Below are 18,878 nucleotides of genomic sequence, written 5' to 3'. Positions count from 1 at the left end.
TTCAACTTTTTCACCAATTAAATGAATGATAACCAGCTACAGATCAGTTTTGTCTCTGATGACCATTCTGTACACCATTACTTATTAATTTTTGCCTGTTAGATTTCCGAAGGAGGTTTTCGGTCCTGCTATTTTTACCTTTGAACAGCTCTCTTTCCACTGGCTGCCTGCCTTAAACATACAGTAGTGTAGCCAAGCTTCCCAAGAAGTCCAGAAAAAAAATTAGCATTTATATCAAAGATTTTAGAAATACTGGGTTAGTTGTTGTAGTGGATTATACCTAGCTCTACGTCCTGTTAAAAAGCAGTGAGGAAGGCAACCTACCCCTGCCTAATGTCTTGTCTATCAGAAATCAAGTGCTGGATGTCTCCAGCTAAGTGAAAATAAATAAAAAGCACTGTGTAACCTAATCCTTTAAAAAATGCTTTATAAATAGAGTTAACTATGTACTATGTAATCCAGATTCTTGGTGAATGTTTGACACTTTTGCAGTGAGGGAAACCAAAAGAAGGCCCCAGGAAATAAACTGTCTGCAGCCACTCCACTCCCGGGCAAAAATGGGAACCCCACCTTTGCTGCCGTAGCTGCTGGTTATGATAAAAGCCCAGGTACGTATGTAACCATGAATAAACGCCTGTGCTATGGTGGTTTGTTTACAAGAGAGACAACTGATGTTTCCTGTTGTCTTCAGGCGGCTCTGGCCCAGGTAAAACTGACAGCCAAGGAAAGACTTTGCCGCACATGACATCAGTGGAAAGTGACAGCTCTGACAGGTAGTGTGAGAAAATGACAAAATGTACATCCAGACATGACAGCAAGATGTAATCCCAGTTTAATATTCTGCATATATTTGTTTTCCTCCCATAGCTCTGGATTATGGAGTCCCATTGACACAGTCAGTAGTCCCAACTTCCATTCTGCCAACTCATTCTCTGCTTTTGGACCCAACAATTCCTTCAACCTGACAGGAGGTAACCTGTGTGGCTCCGTCAACCAGCAAATCAGAAAGTAGAGTAACTGGTGTAATGGTTCATGGTTGGCTGGCTGCATTCAAACTGGTGTGTGTGTGTGTGTGTGTGTGTGTGTGTGTGTGTGTGTGTGTGTGTGTGTGTGTGTGTGTGTGTGTGTGTGTGTGTGTGTGTGTGTGTGTGTGTGTGTGTGTGTGTGTGTGTGTGTGTGTGTGTGTGTGTGTGTGTGTGTGTGTGTGTGTGTGTGTGTGTGTGTGTGTGTGTGTGTGTGTGTGTGTAGTTTTCAGTGGAATGAATCTCCCAAAGTCATCGGAGCCTCAGCAAAGCTGGCCTGAGTTCACCCCTGCCCCGTCCATCTGGGACATCCCGAGCAGTGACTCTCTGCATTCCTGGCCCCGCAGCTCCAGCTCCCCGACCGCCCCAACTGCAGTAAGATCCCCTATGCCTACCGTACACCAGAAGAAAGTCTGACACCATCTCACATCTAAAGACAATCACCTCACATCTAACGTTAATATGTAATTTGGACTGGGAAAACTTGCAGGGTCACACATCACAAAACTAGATTGGTTTTGAAAAATGTAACCAAGCTAGCTAGCTATTGCTATCGATAGCTGGTAACTTAAGGGAAAGTTTGCTGATTTTCTGTTCTGCAGAACCAGTACCCGGAGGTAGGGATAGACCGATTATAGGCCCGTTACGAAATTAAAAGAAATGAGACAGCCTTCGTTGCGCTGGTGTGATGCAATCTGTCTACGAATGCAGCCTCCGAAGGCTGCAGCCCCTGAATTTGGACGTAGCTACGTCTAGGCATTTGCTGCTTCCTGTTTGGTGCTGGAGGGAGCTCACTCATTGGTTGTTGACAATGGTCACGTGATTTGATTCACTACCAAGACTTAAAGCTTAGGATAATATCAAACACATTTGATTTAGTCGGAATGTCAAGATAGGAAAGCTGACTGGGACTGAGTTTTAAGACCACCTTACATCAAACGATGGTGACGATGGGAGCCCCCCCGACTCTAGCAAGACTCTCAGGTTTTCATTGCGATGTTGGATATTATATTATTATATATTATATTAGTCTGTGACAGTGGAATCGCTTGAAAAGTCCTTTGGTGTAAGATTGGCATTAGTACTAGTAGCTCGCAGATGCTCGTGATACTATTGTGTAGCTTCTCTTGTCTTTTTTGCAGTCCCTCCTGGGAAACACCCGCAGCCCCTGGTCTGCCACCACGCCCTTCGGCAGCTCCATTTGGTCCACAAGCGCAGACTCAGCCTTACACCCTTTTCCTCCAACGACCAACTCAACAACGCTGACTGATCTGGTCAGCAGTCCCACCCCTTCGCCGCCAGCTTCCACCGAGATGAGTCGGACCTACAACCCATGGAGCATGTGGCGCCCCACCCTGAGCAGGCGTAGCTCTGAGCCCTGGCCTAGCTCCTCGGACAATGGCAATTAAACCTGAACATGGCAGCACTTAACAGAAACACGTCAACAGATTTGATGTACTCTGTACGCTCAGTCTAATTATTTTATAATCAGAGAACCCCAACAGAAAGCAATGTTACCTGAAGTGTAATGGGTTTGGTAGCCCAGTGCTGTAGGTTACCAACCCGGCCATTTAGTTCTCCGCAGCTTTTTATTCACGGGGGGCTCAAGTGCTTACTTTTTATTTGGATTTGTTTTAACAGGTGCCCCTAAATTAAAAATGTTGATATGGTATGCTAATGCCAGTGCAGACATGTTTGCGGTTATAGAAAGACTGGTAATGCTGCATTCCTTCTTAAAGTTTGGTACATGGCACAGAGTTGCGGATGTTCAGTATTAATGTTGGAACAGACATCTTATTTTAAGCCATGTGTTCTTTTTGGTTTCTTATTAAAGTTGGTTTGACAAGTCAAATTTGCATACATTTGCATTAAAATCATTGCACTAGGCTTTTATTTGGCAGCAGGAATCTTTCATTATATGAAATGCGTTTCTTCAGAACAGAGTTGGAGGTTTGTATTGTACATCGCCTCTATTTGTCACCAAATTGAAATAAAGGATTTCAGCAGAACATCTTTTTCATGTTATTTTATCCATTTAATCCTACAAGATCTGATTTATTTTTAGCCACATGGAAGCGTTAGAAACACGTGAACACAACATTACCATAATAACATTACCAATCGCTTTTTGACACATCCACATTAGCTCTACCAACTCCTGAGGGAAATATCTGTCTCTTTTGCTTGAGAGCGGTGAGAGTGAAGCGAAACTCAATCACAACGAGCTCCTGGCAATACATGGTCTGATTTCCATTTTGGAGGGAGGGGAGGGGGGTTCCTCAGATCTTCAGCTAAGGGTTTACTTGCTGGTTGCTTGCTTGAAATTTTCCTTAAGTGCTTCAAGGAAGTAGTGGCAGAGTTTGCTAGCCGTGCCGGTTCCAGCCTCTCCAGCTTTTGGAAGTGAAAAACTTCTCCAAGCGTAGGTAAGTAAGTACCTACCTAGTAGGTAAGTAGCAGTAAGCACTGCATGCACCTTATGTGATCATCGTGTTTTATGATCTGTATTTTAACATGAAGTCTGATAGAAGATTTTATGAAATGTGTATTGTATTTCACTTTTTGATTTGTTTTAATTTAGGCATTTTAAATCCTCCACATTTTACTGGCAATGCTTCTCTAATGCAGTTCACAAAGCCGAAGCCAAATAATCTGTGCTTTTATTTTACAGCTGACAATTTAACAGACTCTCTGATCTCCAAATACAGAAGCAGAATATTTTCAGCAATGAATGCCAAAATCATGTTGCAAAAAAAGACCCCAGGACATAAATAGTCTGCAGCCACCCACAGACCTGGAATTCCAAAATTTAGGGGGAAGGCTTCTTAGCCAAGTGCCATAGCAAGGCCATCATATAAAACAATGATTTAAAGTGATGATGATTTCCACGGAAATAATGAATTTCACTTCTGGATAACGTTGGGTTTGTTACCATTAATGTTACACACGTTTGGCTGTAATACTTAGGCACATTCAACTTCTTAGGTGAATTGGTCTGCTAAGTAATTGTAGCAATAAACGAGAGATTCTTAACATGTCAAGTTTCTTATCTTAGCGATTCACTCATTTGTCAAACTTTCTTACCTGCTCAGTCAAGCTTCTTTTCTCAGAAATTCACTCAGTCACCGCTTTGCAGCATTGTACGTGAGTCTGTCAGATTAAGTCTACTGGGTGGCCGGTGCTACTGGATTTGTGTCAAACTATGGTTTTTTTAAATAGCTTGGTTTTCAGGGGTTCATACCAGGCTCCAAATCAAACACGTGCACAGCGTTTTGCTTGGTGTTGCCCAATAAGAATTCAGAATCTGAACAAAAGGCACTTGTGTCTAAAAGGAGAAATCCGCTGGGGCATTGCAGCCAAGGCATCAAGGCCACTGTGGCCATAGGGCATAGACATTTTTTAAGGGGTACAAGGTCAAACTGAGGGGGCACATTGGCCATGGCCCTCATAGCCCCCATGAGATTCCTGCCCTGGCCCCTCCCCTCCCGGACTAAAATGGGACCCCACGTTTGCTTCTGTAGCTGTTGATTATGTAGAAGGGGTAACTATGGGGTAACACTTGATGAAGGCGGTCTTGTAATTGTTGTTGTTTTAGGTAAAACTAAGAACAGAAGAGAGAAAATAAGGTTTGTATTGCAAGTCACATCTAAGCTTTTCAGCTTTTTTTATTCAATATACTCAAAAATAATTTGATTCAATTTCGATTCAATTCAGTTTTATTTATTTTAGGGGACCACTAAGGTCTATATAAAAGAGACTTCAGATACAGTATTAGGGGACCACTAAGGTCTATATAAAAGAGACTTCAGATACAGTATTAGGGGACCACTAAGGTCTATATAAAAGAGACTTCAGATACAGTATTAGGGGACCACTAAGGTCTATATAAAAGAGACTTCAGATACAGTATTAGGGGACCACTAAGGTCTATATAAAAGAGACTTCAGATACAGTATTAGGGGACCACTAAGGTCTATATAAAAGAGACTTCAGATACAGTATTAGGGGACCACTAAGGTCTATATAAAAGAGACTTCAGATACAGTATTAGAGGACCACTAAGGTCTATATAAAAGAGACTTCAGATACAGTATTAGGGGACCACTAAGGTCTATATAAAAGAGACTTCAGATACAGTATTAGGGGACCACTAAGGTCTATATAAAAGCATCCAAAAGCAGCATGTCATGGGACCTTTAAGATTATTTTTTAATATATAGTGACAGTGAATAGACTGGAAAAGGGGGAGAGATGGAAGACAACAGGCAGGAAAGGGCAGCAGGTCAGATTTGAACCCACGCTGCTACAAAGGACTCCGCCAACATGGGACAAACACTCTTACTGGGTGAGCTAGAGGCCACTCCATCAACAATTACTTTTTAGGTTGTCTAAGAGACGCCATGAGTAACTGACCAAGCTTGGCAACATCACACTTAGTCAGAACAAATACACTGTGGCTCTTCTTCAGCTCATTTGTGCGATCCAGTGCCATCATGCCACGAGACATGGAACCCTGCAGCTCCACGCGGACAGGACACTCTATCCTCTCTGTTACCACACTGCCGTCAATACAGGCGGACATTGCATAGGCATCATAAGAGACGAAGCCAGGTCCAAAGTACACGTCTCTCTTGCTCCTCATAGCGTCTTTGGAGTAAGCCCAGCATTTAGATGTTATCATCTTCATAAAGACTGCAGCCGCTGCATCCTGATTGATCAACTCTTCAAAGAACTCCTGTACAAACGAAATCCAGGAAACCAGTTTGAAGTGGAAAAGCCGTGCAGGGTTATGTACAGTAGTTCTTTATTAAACATCTTACCCATGTCAGGGCATTTCTGCACGCGTATTCCCATGATGCCAGGTATGTAGGGCAGAGGAATTCTTCAAGAACAATATAGGCAGACTCTGGATCCAATGCAAAGTTAAACTCTGCACATAGTGTCACGTTTCCTTTTCCTACAAAGACAAAATCCAGTTAAACAAGCCTACATGTACAAAAATCAAACCCTGTAGTCATGTGGTGGTATTACCTTCCATGTTGCCCCCCATAATGTACAGATCTTTGAGCTTTTGGGGAAAACATGGATCCAGTCGGACAGCCAATGCCAGATTAGTGAGCGGGCCAAGGGCCACCAAGGAGACCTGTGGGAAGCACATTTTAATGGTACAACACCAGCGAGTAGCCACACACACACACTCGTTTTCTCACGTGAACTCCGGCTGCAGGATAGAAACGTCATCAAAACGCCCACACACTGTGAATTCTCTGTACAATGATCTATTCACACATGATCTCAATCAGATATCTAACACACTTTGTACTCAGGAGCTGGCAGGGTAAAGTTCGTTAAATGTCCATTCCAACTGATACAGACATTTGCGTTCTCACATGCAGCTCCTCTGGGTAATGTCTAGATAAGTCCGGTGCAGGCATGTGTGAAAAGGGCTCCAGACAGACCAAAGAGAGGTTTCTCACCTGCTTCTGGTTTTCGGTCACCAGCCTGATCATTGCATTGACTGCATGCTCTCTCTGGATCTTCAGCTCCCACTGTGGGTCTTTGTCTTTAATCACATCCCCAAGTCCATCTGTTCCAAAGTGGTCACTGACTGGTTTAGTGGCTCCAACTAGAGGACCACCAGAACCTCGAAACACTGGAATCTGCAGAAAGAAAGGTGTGCAGTTTTCAGTGGGGTTTGTTGGCAGACATGCAGATCTAACATAAGCCTCTTGCATGTTACATTAAAAACTATGTTAGGATACCAGTTTTTTCCTTCCTGATACCTGATCTTGCATCTCGGCCGATACCGGGTACCTATCCGATACCAACGTGTCAAAAAATACGTATATTTTATATTGTTTTAACAGCTGCTACTACTATCCCTGTATGGATATAATTTGATTGCTATCATTGAAACATGAACAAACACAAAGAATAACACCCGAAAACTTTCTTTTGTTATCCAGTTTGACACTCAGTCATAACGGAAGAAGAACATAAATGAACTACTAAAGTAGATTTTTTTTAGGGCTAAATTACGTGGTATCAGATCGGTGCATAAACTCGAGTGCTTGCCGATACCAATACCAGCATTTTAGGCGGTATCGGAGGCTTTTCTAATCCTGGTATCGGTATCGGAACATCTCTATTAAAAACATAAATTAAGCTTGTCAAAAAAACAAAGTATGTCTGTAGTGAAGCAGAATCTTGTAATACATAATTTAATTTTGTCTACGTTTATGTGATAGTTGTAAGGTGTACATATCTGATATAAGGCAGAGTAGGGCGGGACATTCCTTCGCCATCCTAGGAAACACAAGTTTGTGTACTGGGCATCTTCTAAGTGTGAATGTGATCACAAAATATATATTTAACAGTTTTTTTAAAAATTGTTATGCTTAACTGCCCCACTACACCTTCTAAGGGTTTTATTCCGCTTTATAAATATATTTTACCTTCTTACTCATCTCAGGCTAATGAGCACACAGAATACTGACAAAGCAAAGGGAGGAGTTGAGCTGTTCATTAACCATCTCCTATCTACAGCCTAACCCCCCAGTGCAACCGGACTCTGTGCAATAACTGCTGTGTTTATTGTTTTCTAGCCATTTATTGAGAACATGGAATAAATGTGTATGGGTGAGAATGTGCTGGTGTATGTGTATGCAAGAGATGAGTAAGAGTTTTGGAAGGACATGACCAACCTATTTAATCATTTATCTTGGAGAACGTGTTCAACGTACAAAGTCAAAACTACTGAATGGGAAAAGGTTGAGTTTATAGATGCAGGTATACAATTGTTTGTTCTGGTTGTTTAAAGAAAGCTTCAGTGAACTTACCCCCTCGCGCTCACAGACGGAGAGCACCCTCAAAACATTCTGACACACATTCTCAACTGCTGCGTTCCCAAACACACAGGTGATGCCCATGACCTGGATGTGGGGTGCTGCCAAGGCCATCATTATAGCCTGAGCATCATCTATGCCGCAGTCTGTGTCGATGATCACCTGCTTCTTTGCCATGTTCACCTGGAACATTTCAATTTACAAAAGCAGTCAGAAATAATCCCTCAGGCAGTTTGGTTACGGGGAAGAAGCACATGGGAGAAAGTTAGCCTTTTTTTTTAACCATAAATCTGGTTCGGTTTAGACATCAAAACTACTTGGTTAGGTTTAGGAAAATATCATGGTTTGGGTTCAAATCCACCCTTTCTGGCATTAGGCCCTAAAGGCTTACTCCTCCCTTGTGCTCCAGCCGGTTAACAAAGAAAAAAGTATTCACACCATGTTGTTACCATTAACTTATTACAACTTGATAATAACATAATATTACATTACATGTTGCGCCTTATACTGCCTTATTAAGCTTTATATACAACAAAATCTATTCTATATGGTTTGGTAAACTCAATCCACCTTTTCCAACATTTATCAAATATGCCTGTCTTAGTCTCAAAGCAAATGTTAATTTTTTTATTACAAAAATGTCATTCATGTCTGCTAATGTGGGTGGTCCTTTTATTTCAATGTCTTTTTTGTTTATAAAGCAGGTTGAGGTGCTTTATAAATACTGGAAAAGTATTAAAACATGCAATCCACATAGAAATACACAGCCTGTATTCAGAAACTGGGCCTTTTTAACGAGCCGTCAGGACTTCTGTACAGTTGTGATGTCACAACTACACTATATATATATATATATATAGGTAGAAAGTGGCGTTAAAGTGCTGATACAGTCATTCCCCGGCTGCAATGACGGTGCTGAGGCGCAGAAAGCGCAGATGCAGAACACTCTGTAACACTGACCAATCAGAGCAGACTGGGCTTTTTCGGTAAGGGGGCTTAAAGAGACAGGTGTTTCAGACAGAGGGAGACAATACATGTATATTCAGATGGACAGTATGAGAGAAATATTTTAGAATGTTCCAGTAGAAACCCCAAATGAAAAAAATTAGTATAATATTTCACCTTTACTGGTGACTAGCATTATTCTAAACAGCCTACATTTTAGGAAAGCCAAGAAGCTGTTGTGGCATCCTATTTAGGTCTATATTAATTTTTTGAAATGTTCCCATGCTATCTCTGATTGTCTTGCAGTAGGCCTAGTGGTAAATCCCAGAGCATTCCCAAAAACACATGGTAGTGATTTGCAGCTTCTCCAGCATCCTGTCTGCCTCAGCCTGGACTGTTAGGAAGCATCTGACCAATACTTTCCACTTGAACTCTCTCCATGACAGTGAGTTGGTTAATGACCATTGCTTGATCGTATAAGTTTTCCCACTTCTCTATTGATAATACAAAGTTTTCCCACTTTGATTACTTTAGCTTTTAAACGATTTAAGCCAGCTATCCAGTGAAAATGAATAGACAGACTTACCTTCTTTGAAATAAAGTTTAAAGAGCTAGCGCAGTCGCTCCTGTGATTGGTTTAAAATGTAGGATCATTCCAAGGTTTACTAACACGGGATGTAAGCACTCAGAAAGTGATATGCATATGATATTTGAAGTACATTTTATATAAAACAATACAATACTGTCTTCAATACGCCAAATTACGTTTGTATCTGACCTCATCGTTTACTTGAGTAAAAGTATTTGTATTATCTAGCTTTGATAATTTTTTTGGACACCGCGGTTGCTATTCAGAATGGTACAGTCCTTTAAACCTGCACGGGAAGAGGATACGGGTAAGGATGACGATGTGTGCTAATTATTATCGCTATTTTTTTTAAATGTAGCAAGCTAATGGACACCTACGTTTAGCGATATGTGGTTAACTCGACGCTTTGCTAATTCCCAAGTCCGCTCGGTACTAAGCCTATGCACGTAGTATGGTGGAAGAATCAACGTACCAACTGGGTGTGTTTACATCTGTTAACTACAATAGAGCACTGCTAGCTGCTAGACTACAGCGGCGTCACACGTCCAACAACCCCGCAGCTATCTCCATACGGGTAATAAGAGACACTGCAGGCTGTTTTCATAATAGGTGACTTATTATAGGTTAAAGGTAATATCATGGCTAGCCCATATGCACAACCCCTCCCCCCTCCTTCCCCCAGCCTGGACTGAGGTCTAACTTAATACTGAACAATGGCTGTAACCATATTACTTCAAATCTCTAACATTGACTGTTGATTTGTGTCCGTCCTACTGTCTACTTTATTCCCTTATAATGCCCATATTTAATGCTGTCTTTTTTTAAACTTTATCCTTGCACTGCTATAGTTTTTATATACTATATACTATTTCTACATTATTCTCTTATATTGTCCATATTTAATGCTGGTCTCTAGACTTTATCCTTGCACTATTGGACTTATTTGCACTACCACCATGACACCCCCTCTCATAGAGCACCTTACCATGCAGACTAACTCACAGGGTCAGTCACTGCAAGCCTCTCATGCTTATACATCCCTTAGTACATTCATTTGGATTTTTTATTTAGTATCTTTTCTTTTATTGTCCATATTATTCATGTGGATTTGTTATTTTATCATCCTGTAAATGATGTATGGGTATGTTGTGTGTGATGTCTTTAAGCTACTAGGACCTTGAATTTCCCCTTGGGGATCAATATAGTATCTATCTATCTATCTACCTAGCTACCTATCTATCTATCTATCTATCTATCTATCTATCTACCTAGCTACCTATCTATCTATCTATCTATCTATCTATCCCTCTCTCTCTCTATCTATTGCATGATGCTGTCTAAAGTGGCTGTGAGTTAAGCAATGACATTCAGTTCTGTTTTGAATTTGGTCCTTAGGTTTGGATTATATTGCCTTTGCTTTCTCTTTGAAATTTTGTATGTGGTTGGTGTCTTATTTATGAGTTTATTTTTCAGATATTTCATTTAATTTGCACATAATCCCCTCCCCCCAGTCCTTTTTATTTTAGTTACTTTTTAAAATGTATTTATCTATATATTTTATTGTCTTCTCAAGGTTGAATATTATATTCTTCTGTGTGTATTTGATTGAATAAATCCTCTACGAGACATTGTAAGCTTATGTTTCCTGACTGCACAGTGTTGGTTCTCCATCGCATTAGCTCCATCTTCCTTTTATATCTCTATAGTGTTTCTAAAAATACTTGTCCTTTCATCATCAGAAAAGACATCCCAGTCAGCCTCAGCTAATTCTGCCAGCGGTCATAGAAGTGGCTGTCCGATGCCTAATACGTCAGAAGGTCAAGGAGCAAACCTATCTGGGCCAGCAGATCCGTCGGGGCTGCAAAGGCCCTCTGATGAGGAGGAGGAACGCGGTCTGATCAGCTCTCTTGCCCGGGACGCTGCGAGAGTCAGGCGGGCTTCGAGTGCAGAACTCCACCTGCCGTGGACCTGCCCGGTCACACACTCCCGTGAGAAGTTCTACACCGTCTGCTCCGATTATGCTCTTCTCAACCAGGCTGCCTCTGTGTACTGTCCCCCAAATGCAGCCAGGGACATTGTCCCGAAAAAGCAGGATGAGGGGCTGTCCCCTGTTAAGCCCAAACACGCCGCTGACTTCAGCGCTGGCCAGTCTGGAGGGGCCCATGTGGGATCAGATGGGGACTGTGACATGGTGGAAGGGTCCTCTGGCCACACTAAACCTATCTTGGCCTGGGAGATTGATACCACAGACTTCAACGCTGTGCTCACAAGAAAAATAAGAACAAGTAAGAAACATATTAAGCCTGTCGTAAAAATTATGTACACAATTGGTCTGGCTTACCATCACCCAAAGCTGCGTCTCCTGTTTTAAATACCATGAAACATTTTGTTGAACAATTTAAATAAAGCTGGGCGATATGTAGAAAATCAAATATTGCAGTATTTTTGACCAAATACTTAGAAGTCGATATTGTAGTGTTGATTATTGGTGCTTTCACAAAAAATTAACACAATGAGAGTTTCTATAAAAAATCATCAGTATATCTGGCTATAATGACAAGGCAAGGCAAGGCAAGGCAAGGCAGCTTTATTTGTATAGCACATTTCAGCAACAAGGCAATTCAAAGTGCTTTACATGAAACATGGAACATTAAAAACAGTTAGAAAACAATTAAAAACAATTTCAAAGCATTAAAACAATTAACAACAATTTAAGATCATTAAAAGACAAGAATAAAATGTACAGTGCAGTATAAGAATTTTAAAGAAAGAGCAGTTAAAAATAGGTTATTTAAAGAAAGGCAACATTAAAAAGATAGGTCTTCAGCCTGGATTTAAAAGAACTGAGAGTTGCAGCGGACCTGCAGTTTTCTGGGAGTTTGTTCCAGATATGTGGAGCATAAAAACTGAACGCTGCTTCCCCCTGTTTAGTTCTGACTCTGGGGACAACAAGTAGACCTGTCCCAGACCACCTGAGAGGTCTGGGTGGGTCATAGTGTAGTAGCAGATCAGTAATGTATTTTGGCCCTAAACCGTTTAGTGATTTATAAACCAGTAAAAGTATTTTAAAATCAATTCTTTGAGGCACTGGAAGCCAGTGTAGAGACTTCAGTACTGGAGTGATGTGATCCACTTTCCTGGTTTTAGTGAGGACTCGAGCAGCAACGTTCTGAATCAGCTGCAGCTGTCTGATTGATTTTTTAGGGAGACCTGTAAAGACACCGTTACAGTAGTCAAGTCTACTGAAGATAAAAGCATGGACACGTTTTTCCAGATCCTGCTGAGACATAAGTCCTTTAACCCTTGATATATTTTGAAGGTGATAATAGGCTGATTTTTTTATTATGTTAATGTGGCTTTTAAAATTCAGGTCCTGTAGGGACTTGGGTTGGGAACCGGAGGGTTGCTGGTTCAAGTCCCAGTATGGACCAAAGTACAGAGTGTGGATTGGTAACTGGAGAGATTCCCGTTCACCTCCTGGGCACTACCAGGTTCTCTTGAGCAAGGCACCGTACCCCCCCAACCGCTCAGGGCACTGGTCCAGCACTGGCAGCCCACTCACTCTGACATCTGCATGAATAGGTCCTGAGCATGGTGTGTGTGTGTGTATTTCAGGCCTTTGTGTGTAGTGATTCTAACAAAACAGAGTGTAAATTGTAATTTCCCCACTGGGGATCAATAAACAGTATTAATTATTATTATTATTAATGCAACCTTTAAAACCCGGAAAAGACAACACTCGATATATTATGGATATATTGCCCAGTCCTACATTTAAACCATGGTTTAGTCTCCATTGACTGATGCTGTGTTTCAGGCAATGTGAAGAAGAGCAGCACCAAGAAGATGAAGTCATCAGACAGACCCAGCCGGAATCTGCAGGACGTCCCTCCTCACGCCTCGTTGGACGAGATCAAAGAGAGAAAAGTGCTCGACCTCAGAAGATGGTAAAGTTCTACTTAGTGCCCCAACTGAAGTGAGCTTCACATCAGGCTGTAGGAGTGCTGTTAGTTCCAAAACATTTACATTTATAGTTTATTACAATTGGTAACACACATTTCTCTAAACTGAGTTCACTGTCTCTAAACTGTTATCCTAACCGAGACTATTTAGCAGAGCCACCCAAGACCATTGTCATTGGTGTTTTAAAGAACTACAAACAACCAAGAGCGGGTTTTTTTCCCTATCCTGGAATGTATGTGTGGTGTAGCCAGACCTATCAATGCAAGACTACCAGAATACTGACATTTATCCTCCAACTGGAACACTTTATCACTGATCTAGAAAAAAACCAACAACAGGTACCACTACATTATGTATCACTATTGTTTTTTATTTATTTTGCATAAACCAAGAGTCCACTACAGTAAAAAGAAGGGCACTTCAGTGTATTTCTAGGAGTAATTCCAAGTGCACAAAATCAAATAAAGTAATTCCAGTAATGAAATAGAAACCTGTACATATCCACTGTACACACATGTTTAGGATAGTTACAGACATAGAAATACCTGCAGTGGTAGTCAACCCTGTCTTCTGCATCGTCTGCATCACACCTTATGTATCCTCTCTTGCAACGCACCTAGGAAAAGGATCTTTTGTCCAGACATCCAGCATTCTGTGTCCAAGATGGACATCTGGTCATGTGGCTGCTGATCAGAACGTATCCCCCTCCCCTGAGGAAAAGAATTCCTCTGTGAGGTTGAGGAATAGAAAGTAAGGTGGAAGGAAAAGTGACACCATCCTGCGATGGATCCAGGTGCCTCGAAGAAAGTCTTGAAACAACACATAATCCCCTTACAATTATTACATTATTACTATATAGATGTAGATGTAACAGAATGTAGCAAGTTTCAGTCTAATTTTCAGTTATTTTGGGTTCTGTTTTGAACATAAATTGAACCGTTTTTACAATAGCATGTAAACATTTGCAAAATAGAGTGTGAATCCACAGAGATTTGGTGGTGGTTCGAGTGAGAAAACGTTTTAAGTTTTAAAAAGATGTGGTCATTGAATGCATTTTGTGTGAAATAGGCCTGCACGATATGAGGCAAATATGCGATAACATTGTTAATATCACAATAACAATATTACTTGCGATAAATAAACAGATATTAAAGTGTACTCATTTCTGCTGCGTTCAGTATTCTGCTAAAATACAACTAATTTCTTGTTTAATTTAAAACTAATGACAGGACATAATTTCCAACATTCTTTTATGGAACAAATTGAACATTGAATTGAATATAAAAGGCAGCACAAAAACAGTGACAGTTGCATATTAAAGTGTAGTTTTCTACTGATATTTCCTTTCAACTAACACAAAAAAATCTTGATATGTCGCAGCCAGTTGATAAAAAAACATTTATTGTGCAGGCCCAGTGTCAAAGCAATGCAGGCGGGAAAGATTGTGGCCGATCCTTCTCATCCCGGAAACAAGCTGTAGGAACCCCTCCCCTCTGATAGAAGGACCAAAACCTCACGCCACAAAAACAGCAGTCAGCCCCGGACCTGATCCTGATGAAAAATGATCCACAGTCTAGTCCCAAATGACCTCTGTTGTGCTGACTGTGTGAAGAGTTTTGAAGAAATGAGCCTAGTATTGACTATATCGAGAAATTACTATTGCAATATGATATATTCTGTGGATTTATTTTTTGTATATCTTGGGGATAATTTCTTTTGCTTCAGGTACTGTATCAGTCGGCCACAGTACAAGACTTCATGTGGAATCTCTTCCCTGGTGTCCTGCTGGAACTTCTTGTACAGCACTCTGGGTGCAGGGAGGTGAGCAGCACGTAACGACGTCTTATCAGACTTCTTAAAAAAACAAAATACAGCTCCTTGCACGCTAAGTGTATATTTATTTGCATTGCTAGTCTACCACCCATCTCTCAGGAGGAGGCTCTGCATATTCTGGGTTTTCAGCCGCCTTTTGAAGAAATCAAGTTTGGCCCTTTCACTGGCAATGCTACACTCATGCGGTACACAAAGCTGCTTCTAAAGTCTTTTTAAACAATCACTACATTTTAGGAAATGATTGCAGCACGATAATCAATGCATTTTTCTTTTCAGGTGGTTCAGACAAATCAATGACAATTTCCGGGTGCGAGGTTGCTCCTACATTCTGTACAAACCACATGGAAAAAACAAGACCGCAGGAGAGACGGGTGAGTCCCGCAGCTGTCCAACATGTCTACTCATAAAGGGATAACCACTCAATACCCTTCATTCTTTTTTAGCTGAAGGAGCGTTGATGAAACTGACGCAAGGGCTGAACGACGAGTCTATGGCCTACATCTACCACTGCCAGAACCACTACTTCTGCCCAGTGGGCTTTGAAGCTACGCCACTCAAAGCAGCAAAAGCTTACAGGTACGTCACATCGCTGCACTTTAGCTTGATTATTTTCATTTATGATTCATCTGCTGATTTTCTTTTATTACTTAGTCTATGAAATGTCCAAAGTCAGTCCAAGGTGACGTTTGCAAAAGTGGTTTTGTGTGTCTAAAAGTTTAAAATCTAAAGATATTCAGTTTGCAATGATATAAAACAGAAAAAAGTGGAAAATCATCACATGATAGAAGAATATAAGAGAAGCTGAAACGAGAGAATGTTAACCATTTTTTCACAATTTTTTCTCAGTTGATCAGTTATCAAAAAAGTTGCTGATTTTTCTGTTGAAACTGATGAGTGGTGTTGTTTTTTTGTGCAAAGGGGCCCTCTCCCCACAAACGAAATGGAGCACTGGATCCTTATTGGCGAGCCCAGCAGGAAACACCCAGCTATTCACTGTAAAAAGTAAGCTCTCTGTCTGTCTTCAGACTCCTTATCCTGTACTGTATTATTATGTATGTTTCAGCTGTTCAACATGAAGCCTCTTTTCAGATGGCAGGACATTGTGACGGACCTCAACACACAAAATCCAGAATACCTGGACATTCGTCACACAGAGAGGGGGATCCAGCGCCGCAAAACCAAAAAGGTTCCCCCCCTTCTCACACCTGTTCTTTAAAATGTTGCTGATTATGTTAAAGGATAACTACTGTTTTTTTCAACCTGGACCCTATGTTCCTGTGTGTTTGTGTCTAAGTGACTGATGGGAACAACAATCTTTGACATTGGTCCAGTATTAAGAAGATCGCTGAAGAAGTCAGCAGCAGCAAAACAGGCTTTAATGTTGTCAGACACTTAGAATATTAATCTGAGCCTGTCAAAACGAGCACTTTTGTGAAGGTAAATACAAGCTGGACAATTGCCCTATTAACTTACATTACAGCTTGTTTCACCGCTGTCGACTGCAGCGATCTTGCTTAATACTGGACCAATGTCAAAGATTATTGAGTCAGAGCCTAACTGAGAGAACGTTGGGTGGCTCACAGGTGGGTGGCAACCTGCACTGCATCATGGCCTTCCAGAGGGTGAACTGGCAGAAGCTCGGCCCCTGGGCTCTGAACCTGGAGAACCTACGCCACGACTTCCACCACCACGGCACGGAGCGGGCGCACGGAAGCGTCGCTGAGGAAGCCGAGGAGAGAGCGGCATCCAAGAGCCTGGCCTACCTGGGACGCTCACACAGTATGGGCAGTCAGAAAGACAGCAGCTGGAAACGCCTGTCCAACACTACAGAGTACAGACAGAGGAGCTCCCCTGACAGCGACCTCGAAGAAGACATCACAGACTGAAAAGGTTTATTGGTGGGGAGTTTGGGGGGGGAGGCGGGGGGTTAAATAACAGACAGTACAAGTACAGAAGTTCCCCTTTAAAAGGATAGTTCTGGTGTTATTTTTTATTTCCACTGCAAAGACTAAAACCGACAATGTGTTAGTCTGTCTCTTAATACTCCCTGACTTCCGTACCCTGTCTCTGGCACTCAGCCCAGAGCCCATTTGGTACTATTGAAGACGTAAATCCTTTAAATATATATAATAAAATAAATATAGTTTCATTGTTAAACCTGCAATAATTGTTGTTGGTTTTTTTTGCCAGCAGGGGGCAGCGGAAACATGTGAACACAACATCGACCATATCACCTTTTGAGTTTTTGGCAAACAGTTATTTACATATCCAGCAGATACAGAGCAACATTAGCATTAGAGCTGGTTCATTTGATTAGTACGTCCAATATTAAACAGGCAAATATCTGTCTCTTCAGGTGCTAAATGCTCAACAAGTTTGCCAGCTCGCCACTGTGTCTGTAGTTTGGTGCTGAGCAGGTAGCGTACAGTGGGATTTTTTGAGATTTTACTCTGAGAGCAGATGCCTGTTTCACCTGAAAACTACGCTGTGAAAGCGGTGAGAGTGAACCAAAACAGTGAAGTTACATCCGGACAGTTAAACACTCACTAGAAAACTCCTTACTAAAGCTGAGGGGAGCAGCTGATTTGGGCGATAATTGTCTGTACATTCATCACTAGTAGCAACCCCTTTCACGTTGTCATTTAATACAGTGTGATTATAAAACATTGCTTATCAGAGTAAATGGTGCATTTGTTGGGGACCACTTTCAGAGGTGGAAATAAACTACAGTGCCCATGTTGATTGTAATGAAGGAACCCAGTGCCACAGTGTGGCTCATTGATGTGTTTTTTGGAACAATGGAGCTTTACGGCACAGAGGAGTAAGATATATCAGGCTCTGAATACACACGCGCTTGTTAATAGGATCAATTCATTGTTGGCTTTGGTCTTTGTTGGAAATAAGAAAAAAATTTAATATCGACAGACTTGTACTTAATTAATGTTTTTTAAGACAATCAGATGTAGATATTTTTTGTTGTTTTTAGTGCTTTTAACCAAATAGTCTGTTAAAGTCAGCCTTGGTGAGGGTAGCCTACTGTACCTCTTTGTCTTCATGATTTTTGACACATTTTCTGCAAATGATACAGCAACAACTTCTTTAAATCAAAACCAACAACAGCTACACACGTGAGCCCCATTAAATGACCATTGAGCAGTGTGTCAGACAATAGAGGCCTGGATATTACTGTTTCTATGTTTCCATACAGCATATTAAGGCAGAAAACTACAACACAGAATGTCGCTGTCTGAGCTGCTAATGCATCCCGTTGCAAACGAGGTCAAAATATGTTATGTGAAAGAAAGGGAAAAAAGTCAGAAAAATCCTGATGACATATGGCTACACACAAAAATGCAGAACATCAAGCTACAGCCTCAGAAATGAACTTGATTTGCAACATAAGTTTTATTGAGCATTGTGAACTTCATGGCCACTGCATTGTTAGGCGTTAGTTATTTTGAGTAACCCTGTGTTACACTAGAAGAGGGAGATTAGGTGTTCACATAACAGGATTCTACTAGTAATCACATGCAGATTTCTCTGATTTTATGTTTTTATTACATCATGTTAACTCACTGCAGTGATACTGTAAGAGTGCACAATATATTTAACTAGTGCCGTCTGGGAAACTGCTGTAAATTCTGTTCAAAGATGACACACTTCCATAATTCATTGTACAGGTCA

The 18,878-nt window shown here is 41.2% G+C and overlaps 3 protein-coding genes across 6 annotated transcripts in view; 2 read left to right on the top strand and 1 right to left on the bottom strand.

The window, feature by feature from the left end:
• Window positions 1–3,031, top strand: part of tmem131 (transmembrane protein 131) — a 33,995-nt gene extending 30,964 nt beyond the window's left edge. The window contains exons 37-41 of the mRNA XM_028586923.1: window positions 493–608; window positions 692–773; window positions 868–971; window positions 1,249–1,397; window positions 2,165–3,031. Of these exons, the coding sequence (XP_028442724.1) occupies window positions 493–608; window positions 692–773; window positions 868–971; window positions 1,249–1,397; window positions 2,165–2,431 (718 nt within the window). The 3' untranslated portion in view covers window positions 2,432–3,031. The remainder of the gene's footprint in view (window positions 1–492; window positions 609–691; window positions 774–867; window positions 972–1,248; window positions 1,398–2,164) is intronic.
• Window positions 3,032–5,194: 2,163 nt separating this feature from the next.
• On the bottom strand, window positions 5,195–9,976 carry si:ch211-201h21.5 (inosine-uridine preferring nucleoside hydrolase). 2 transcript variants are annotated; one of them, XM_028587218.1, is made up of 7 exons: window positions 9,871–9,976; window positions 9,396–9,435; window positions 7,859–8,047; window positions 6,497–6,679; window positions 6,051–6,162; window positions 5,840–5,976; window positions 5,195–5,754 (listed from the first exon to the last, which is right to left on the bottom strand). In XM_028587218.1, exons 3-7 carry the CDS (start codon window positions 8,039–8,041, stop codon window positions 5,392–5,394), a joined length of 978 nt encoding a protein of 325 aa, XP_028443019.1. In that variant the 5' UTR covers window positions 8,042–8,047; window positions 9,396–9,435; window positions 9,871–9,976; the 3' UTR covers window positions 5,195–5,391. The 2 variants fall into 2 exon arrangements, with proteins under 2 accessions (XP_028443019.1, XP_028443018.1); XM_028587217.1 differs by lacking the exon at window positions 9,396–9,435.
• LOC114561288 (basic immunoglobulin-like variable motif-containing protein) lies at window positions 9,492–18,834 on the top strand. Of its 3 annotated transcripts, none has more exons than XM_028587212.1 (10): window positions 9,492–9,705; window positions 11,138–11,683; window positions 13,216–13,345; window positions 15,087–15,182; window positions 15,275–15,379; window positions 15,471–15,565; window positions 15,638–15,770; window positions 16,113–16,196; window positions 16,284–16,380; window positions 16,778–18,834. In XM_028587212.1, exons 1-10 carry the CDS (start codon window positions 9,666–9,668, stop codon window positions 17,078–17,080), a joined length of 1,629 nt encoding a protein of 542 aa, XP_028443013.1. In that variant the 5' UTR covers window positions 9,492–9,665; the 3' UTR covers window positions 17,081–18,834. The 3 variants fall into 3 exon arrangements, with proteins under 3 accessions (XP_028443013.1, XP_028443014.1, XP_028443015.1); XM_028587213.1 differs by lacking the exon at window positions 9,492–9,705 and adding an exon at window positions 9,712–9,877; XM_028587214.1 differs by lacking the exon at window positions 9,492–9,705 and adding an exon at window positions 9,712–9,972.
• Window positions 18,835–18,878: the final 44 nt, after the last annotated feature.

Source organism: Perca flavescens, chromosome 9, assembly GCF_004354835.1.
Source record: "Perca flavescens isolate YP-PL-M2 chromosome 9, PFLA_1.0, whole genome shotgun sequence".
Lineage (NCBI taxonomy): Eukaryota > Metazoa > Chordata > Actinopteri > Perciformes > Percidae > Perca > Perca flavescens.
This window is presented reverse-complemented; position numbering and strand designations above follow the sequence as displayed.